Source organism: Mytilus trossulus, chromosome 4 (assembly GCF_036588685.1).
Source record: "Mytilus trossulus isolate FHL-02 chromosome 4, PNRI_Mtr1.1.1.hap1, whole genome shotgun sequence".
NCBI classification, from domain to species: domain Eukaryota; kingdom Metazoa; phylum Mollusca; class Bivalvia; order Mytilida; family Mytilidae; genus Mytilus; species Mytilus trossulus.
In genome coordinates, this window is record NC_086376.1 from 82,526,324 (window position 1) to 82,534,122 (window position 7,799).

The 7,799-nt window shown below is 32.6% G+C and overlaps 1 protein-coding gene across 1 annotated transcript; it reads right to left on the reverse strand.

Moving 5' to 3' along the window:
- Positions 1–369: 369 nt before the first annotated feature.
- Positions 370–7,528, reverse strand: LOC134716131 (kyphoscoliosis peptidase-like). The gene is made up of 2 exons (XM_063578917.1): positions 7,269–7,528; positions 370–1,071 (listed from the first exon to the last, which is right to left on the reverse strand). The coding sequence occupies exons 1-2, from the start codon at positions 7,380–7,382 to the stop codon at positions 529–531; spliced, it is 657 nt and encodes a 218-aa protein (XP_063434987.1). The 5' UTR covers positions 7,383–7,528; the 3' UTR covers positions 370–528.
- Between the last annotated feature and the right edge of the window lie 271 nt (positions 7,529–7,799).

Genomic DNA, 7,799 nt, shown 5'->3' on the forward strand with positions numbered 1-7,799 from the left:
TTAGTTGCTTTGTTTGTCTTACGGGTTTATTTTTACCATTGCACAGTCAGTTTTGTATGTGCTTTTAGAATCGTTTGCCTCTTTTGAAATATTAGATTTGATGTTATTATTCTATGGATACATCTAAAATTGTATTCCGTTAATTATGTAGACTACATTATCTATTTTTTTAGAAAGTTTAGAGAGCAAAACAAATAAAGAGGAAATATCTTATTCAACATCCATCTGAGAGTTTTTAAGCAATTAAACTTGAGACCAGTGCTATTATATTTTACAAACGGTTCTAAAATAGACACTAGTTTGTTTGCATATATATTAATTTATTACAAATATTTTAAAAGATGATATCAAAGCATTGAAACAATCGTATATCACTAATAATATTGTATTGGTATAACCCAACCTTTATTTGCACAGACAGATTGTCTCTTCATAAAACAAGTTAAATGTTAATTTAAAAAGTTATTGCTGCTATAAAACATTTCAAAGCCCTATAGTTGATAATAAGTGAAAATTAAATAAAAGTTCCTACAAAGAATATTCCAGCAGAGTAGCGTATTTCGTATTATCTTTACCAGCGTAATTAACGTTCAATGTTAGTCTATCTCCCCTCGCTGCTGATGCACTTCCCTCCCAGTTGTTCTGCCCAATATCTTTTAATTGTGTCCAGCTATCGCCAACAGTTACGGCTACCGCATTTGCACCTGGGACCAAGACCCGGAATCTGATGTCATTCAATGATCCATCAGGGTCAATGGTCAGTGGTTCGGTCAAGTAACAGCCCTGCTTCCATTGAGCATATTGTTTAGGGAACTGTAAGACCCGATGAGACAGTCTTGTGCAGTTTAGAAGATAATTGTATACTCCTGGAAGAGTTTTACTATCATCTGAAGCCTTAAGTGCGAAAATCTGAAATTTATGATATCCCACGGACGACATCTTAACGATGAAACTGACGACATCTCCCTGTGTCTGTGTAAAAATAGTGTCCGACGATTCTTGTTGGGTGATACAGTTTACTAGGTTTGCTGTCACCTTTACAGGGAATCTTGTTCGAAATTTGATCTCAACCTGAAAATAAAAAAAAATAAAATAAATTTCAGTGCACATTCTTCAGTAGCTGTAGTTTGCGATATAATATGTCACTTAGTGGTACTAGGACAGTTTTTTACAATGGTTTTGTAATTGTTTTGTCAGGTTGTGTAATTAAACATGGCAAGTACAATATAATGTATTTGGCTTATCACACGTTTTGTCTTCAGCATACCTGATGAAGGTGATCACAGGAACACGCGTCAAACACGTGCAGTAAAACTAGAAAATCCGCGGAATGTACGTCGTCTGCATTCATAGCATTACGGATTTAAAAGCATTCCTTCATAGTCCTATTACCAAAGTACTTTGAGGTTGATAAAACAAAATATTGACCAAACACAAATGATATTATTTACAACATGTATTGGAACATCGATTTCGTTTTTAGATAAGCTTATTATTATAAATTCAATATAATAAATGGTTTAGTAAATACCCAATAGATAGCGATAAACCCAACATAAACAAAAATGTCCTTGAAATCAGACACATCCTGCATGGTGACCACGATGCTTGTCTGATGAAATTTAACAATTGATTATTCACTTATTCTGAAAATTCTTTATGTCTACCCTAAATGTTGAAAAATCGGCTTCAAAACTGTGATTTGAAAGTTAGAATATATGAAAAAAGGGTTGAGATTTTTAATTACAAAAAAGAATAATGTAACAGATTGGCATAACAAACCCTATAAATAAACTCGTCATAGATACCAGGACTAAAAGTACATACGCCAGACGCGCGTTTCATCTACAAAAGACTCACCAGTGACGCTCGAATCCAAAAAAGTGAAAAAGGCCAAAATAAAGTACAAAGTTGAAGTGCATTGAGGACCAAAATTCCTAAAAAGTAATATGAAGAGTGTACGTGTTGAAGCAGTTTCAGCATATACCTTCAAGCTCAGAATGTTTATTTATATCTACTAATCTTTACTTTTCTTTTATTCTTTCTTACTAATTTATATATGATACTAAAATCTGCCAGTAGTATACTTATTGCCCGCTGCAGATGAAAATATACTAGAATCTCAATTAAAGAGGGAAAAGTAAAAAAAAACAAAAACATTTGAATGGACATGTACAAAACGATTTCTATTAACCCTGTACCGTTAAATAATGTGGAGTTTGTATTCAAGTTCGCATTTGTTACATTTTGCAATTTATATGATTCACGAATCAAAAAGCTGATTGCAATTTTATTTGTTTATCGTGCATATAGCGTTTTTGTTTTATGTGTTATCTTTTAATGGATTCTGGAGAGATGCATACAAAAACATAAGCATATCATAAAGTATATATTTTGTCAGTTCTCTGGATGTGTATACTTAATTATAATATCTTATCTCTCTGCTTGCAAGTCCAAATAGACAAATCAAGTTAGCTTGAACAATCATAAAATATGTAAATATAAATGTTAACATCATAGAATAGTAGAATTTGTATAAACAATAAAGTTTATCTTTTGTTTCCATGGAAATCTTGGCAAATAAAAGTCACATGTAATTTTTTAATGCAGTTGCAGATTGAGCTATAAAATACAAGTAGAACATGAAGCACTATGATATACAGGTTTTATCTGTATGTACAAACAATGTACATTTGTTAGGGAGTTTATTCCGATGCCGCGTTTTTAGAAAGTGCCAAAATATCTGCACGTTCAAGAGACCGATTGGGGGGTTCGTTCGTAAACTGCAAGGAACAATTGTTGACCTGCTTAATACTGCTTTTCTCTTTGACAATACATATTACCCGGTCTACCTACTTTGCAAAACTTACATAATCAACTGTTCAATTTGTTTTAGACATAAATACATTTCGGCCTGAACATGTATGACATATTTGCCACTGGACGTTACGAAATCAATACATCAATCGACATACATATGTATGGCATACTGAACATCGGTGTAAGGGATTCGAAAGATGTAGGTTGCTGCAAACAATTGTCTTGTCCCTATCCAAGATGCCCTTCTGTTTTGATGACAGTCAATATTCCCCTCCCTTTATAGTCTATCCTATACATATCAATATTCCCCTCCCTTTATAGTCTATCCTATACATATATATATATATTAGACGTATTTCGGCATGTAAAAATGAGAAAATGAAAAAAAAGGAACAATCAATTAATGAATTAAAATTTGAGACAACCATAGTCTCAAAGTGTTAAATTTTAAACGGAACAGTTGGACATAACTCGTTACATGTTACGATTTGAAACATGTATGTCTTAAGAATGTCTGAATGATGTTCTTATATCTGAGTGCATTTTAACAGTACAAACAGGATATTGCTTCCTCTCGCGAGACATTCCAATACTGCACAATTACAAACATGCAATCTTTCATTTGGATTTTAATTAACAAATTAGTTTCTCATGGAATGAGCTTGCTTTATTTATCGTTAAACACTGAATAAATATCTGTAACTAGTGCTTCATGATTTGACTGCATTGTTAATGCCAAAATATAATTGATTGTGCCGTAGCCTCAAGAACGGTATCCAAAAAACAAATTAGACAATCTGTTTTCTCTGCTGAAAAGGCTTTTGCAGATCTAAACAATACCTGATGGTATGATATAAGATATGGTTTACAGAAAGAATGTGAAAATCTGCATTGATGAGAGATTTTGTTTTTTGCAAAATCATCAAATAACAATCTTTTGAAACAAAAACAAAGAACTTAGTGTTGAATTGGACTGGCAGATTCTGAATCATATAAAATATTAGATTTTTTTGCACTTTTATTCTTTCATCAAGCCTATAAAACTTTTCTTTACTTTCCTTGACTTAATTTGGACGCAAATGTGGGCGAACTTGATTACTAAGCCAGTGTTCAACAAACTTCTTAAATACACGTACAATTTTACAAATGTGTTGTATTCTCAAGTTTGATCACTGACAGATGTGCTGACTATTTTTATAGATTTGTTTATGTATCATGTCATCCAATAGGTATTTACAGCATAAATCTGAAATTGAATCTTTTCACATTAAGCGAAGATATGATGCATCATGCAGGCACACTTGAATACTTATCGCGTTTACAATGAAATAAATTGTAAGCGCCCTGTCGCGACAACCATTATGTAACGAAGTTACAATGATTTGTACCTATGGTTACATCTATTTTTGCTTCCCTAAAATATAAATCTAGCGAAGCAAACGTTTTATGTTTCTGTCTCGTATATCAAAATGAGAGGAACTGTGATTGCTAGATGGCTGTTATGAGTCCAGTGGCAAATATTACATTAATTTTGAACGTTCTAGCGCTCACAATGTAACAGTGTTCACGATAACATCAACCTTCTCGATCTAAGATACATTTCTTCGATTTGATATATTTATCCTCTGATAAATATCATATCATTGGTGGATGAGCAGCAAATATAAACTCGATAGAACAAATACCTGAACCGAACCCACGACCTTTATCCTAGTCAAAAGTGCTTAGTTAGAGGAGAGCACTGAGGCTTTTTGAGTGTTATCATTAGAGCCATTATCTGGCTCCTTAAATCTCTAAATAGTAAGTTCCTCTATCTCTTCAAAATCCTGTCAGTTGTACTGATAAATGAATAAGATGATATCATCTTGACATGTAAATGCGTAAATGCCAATTAGAGTGTTACTTTTATGTCATAAGCAAGTCGAAATTGACATATTTGACCCTGAATGTAAATTTAACAAACCTTTGTGTATATATCTCAAGAACGGTAAATGCAAAAAAAACGCCAAAAATAAAAGTAGACTTATATTGCATGTTCCCATGTCATTGTGTTCAAATTTCAAAAGATTGTCAAGCGATACTTTTATATCATCCGGACAGACGGACATGGGCAACACAATATAGCCCATCTTCTTGTGGATTTGGGTGAATAAAGTCAATATTTATACACGTGGCTATTCATTTGAAACCAAGCTTAAAGTGATGGTTTTACCGAGGTATCAAGCATTTAATTTATAGACTAAGCAAATTGGAGTAATGAAACTTCAGATCAAATTTACATTTAATTCGATTTATGGTGATACTAAATCGTCACATGAAAGTTTAAAATTACTTTGATGCAACATCACGTTTATTAATTGGTCACATAATAGAATCTGCTTAAAATCTATTTAAACCAAAAGAGAACCCATCGTAAATATCACAACTACAATTTAATGTCTTAAAGAGGACTATAAAACAGAAAGCCCTTTGATATGATGAGTCAAAACGATAGTAGTCTACGATAATTGCAACGTTTAAAATTTATTTCCTCATATTTTGTACATAATTATAAATAGCAAGAATGGGTGGTTTTGTTCGGACGTTTTTTTTCTTTGCAGAGAGGATGGGATTACACTATAAAGCAATTTGGGTAATGCTTTTCAAGGTAGGGGAGGGACTTTGTCCAGTTTAAAAAGGCAAGAACAAGCACGTCTGAATCTCTTAAACTAAATTTAAGACCCCGTGAAGTTAACATCACAAGTAATAACACTTGTTCAGAACTTGGGACAAATAGGGAGTATGCATAATAAAAATAATGAACCAAGTTCTATAACCGGCGTACAGCCGTTGTCCAGTGCAACAGATCATATGAATTCATAAAAAGTATTTTACAGTTTCTGAAACATGCTGTCAGCATGATATGGTTCCTTTCTCAACTTTAAAATTTAGATCCCAACCATTCTTTAGGTTTGAATTGTACTATAGGATGAATATTTATTCTTAAATATTATGTTTGTAAACTTAAAGTTGCACATTTGATATATATCGGGTCAAAGAGCCACCGACAAAACCATGGCAACACGATAAACGACCAGAATTTCAAACAAATCTAAAATCATAACACATCAGGAGCCCCGGAAGTGTAATCAGATCGTGGTCCACACGTAGCACCCGTCGTGTAGCTCATATAAGAACATTATTTGGAATATGTCTCGTTCGGCGATATTACAATCGATGAAAATAGGACGGGATCATGATATCTGTAATTTAAACATGTTCTTGGTCATCTGTGTTCACCATATTCCATTACGGTCAACCAACTCAAATGGTGTCATGTAAAACTTTCGAAGGAATGCTTCCCTCTTTACCACTAGGAGCTATAGATAAATACATTTATTGCAAGCAGTAGCCCTCTATCAAAGATGTTTTGATAAAACACGTAAGCTCTGCAATAGAAAAATCTGACAAAAGCTCTGCCCCTTCCCGGGATTGTATACTGTACTTCCGTTAGTTATAGATAGCGAAGAAAACATAAACTATCATGTATAAAGACTGACATATAACGGTATGTCGGCTTCTCTCTTCGTCATGATTATTATTATTACTGATAGATTCAGGTAGAGAATTCCAGTATCAATACACACCATCATAAACCATGCTTACAATGATTAAGCTTGATATATAGGTTAACTATGTATATAAAACATAAGTATTATTGCTTTTGATGTGGGCTCTTTTGATTAACATTATTACAGTCTTGCGGAAATCAACAAATACCTGATCATTTCTCGCAGAAATTGTTCGATAAATGATTACAAGGAATTCATCAAATTCCATTTACAACTTTTGTTGTTATATTATCGGTTATCAAATATAAGTTTATGAAATGTTCATTCTTCATAATAACTTAACCGTTAATTTCAAAGTATGAAATATTCATAATCAAGCATTTAAACATCACATTGTATATTTCAAAATAAAACATAAGTCACCCGTACATGAAAAAATCAGAGTTTACGTTCAATATTTGAATAAGATATAATAAAGTGTTAGGATATCCCTTTCCTTTACATATGATTTTTAAAGTTGTGTCCTTGATAAAGTTGAAAGGGTGTTGATCTAACACACAAGATTATTTCAAATAAATGTTAAGCTTTCTGTAATGTATATTTAAAGTTTTTTCCTCATTTTAAAAACATAAATATCAGCAGTTTGATTCTAACGATCACCGTTTCAGCATGATTCTTAAGACAGGAATACAAAGATCGACTATTAAGAATATTTATAGTATGCAGTTTTGCATAAACGTTACTAAGTTATATAAACAAATGTAAAGTTCAAAATTAAAAGTGTAGCTATACAGAACCGGATAAGCCTATTGATAGGAATATGGTTAGTATATGTAGTTTTGCATTGAAGCTTAAGTAATAAAATACACATGGTAAAGTTAAAAAAAAAAAGCCTACCTCGTTAGTATCCAAAGTAATCTCAGGATTATCATGACTAAGTGTGCTTAGTCCAACATCACCAAACTTTGGTTGAGCTCCTAAGTAGCCCCGTGGTAGCTCTGGTTTTGCCATTTTTCTGCAAGTTAATTATCTAAAATGTTTGATATACTACAAATTGACTCAGACTGTTCAGAGAGATATTTGTCGTCCAGAGTGAAGAAAATAAAAGAAGAGAGGAGAATTATAAGTTTAAATAACGTGAAAGCGAGGGAGCCAATGAAAGCAGACAACGATTTACCTATGTTTAAAGATGAAATTGATTGATAGAAATTGTAAAGGTAAACACGTCCTCTCGTATCAGTTCTATCATTATCAGTCAGAGGCTTAACTTTGACAGAATCTATGTTTTTACTTATACTCGACGCTGTCGATAGTCTTCAGTCTAATACATGAATGTAAATATACACAAAGCATTTAGTTTATTGTTGAGAATTAAAAAATATTTTGAAACTGGTGCTATAATGTAAAATATGTATTTACATTTTAATG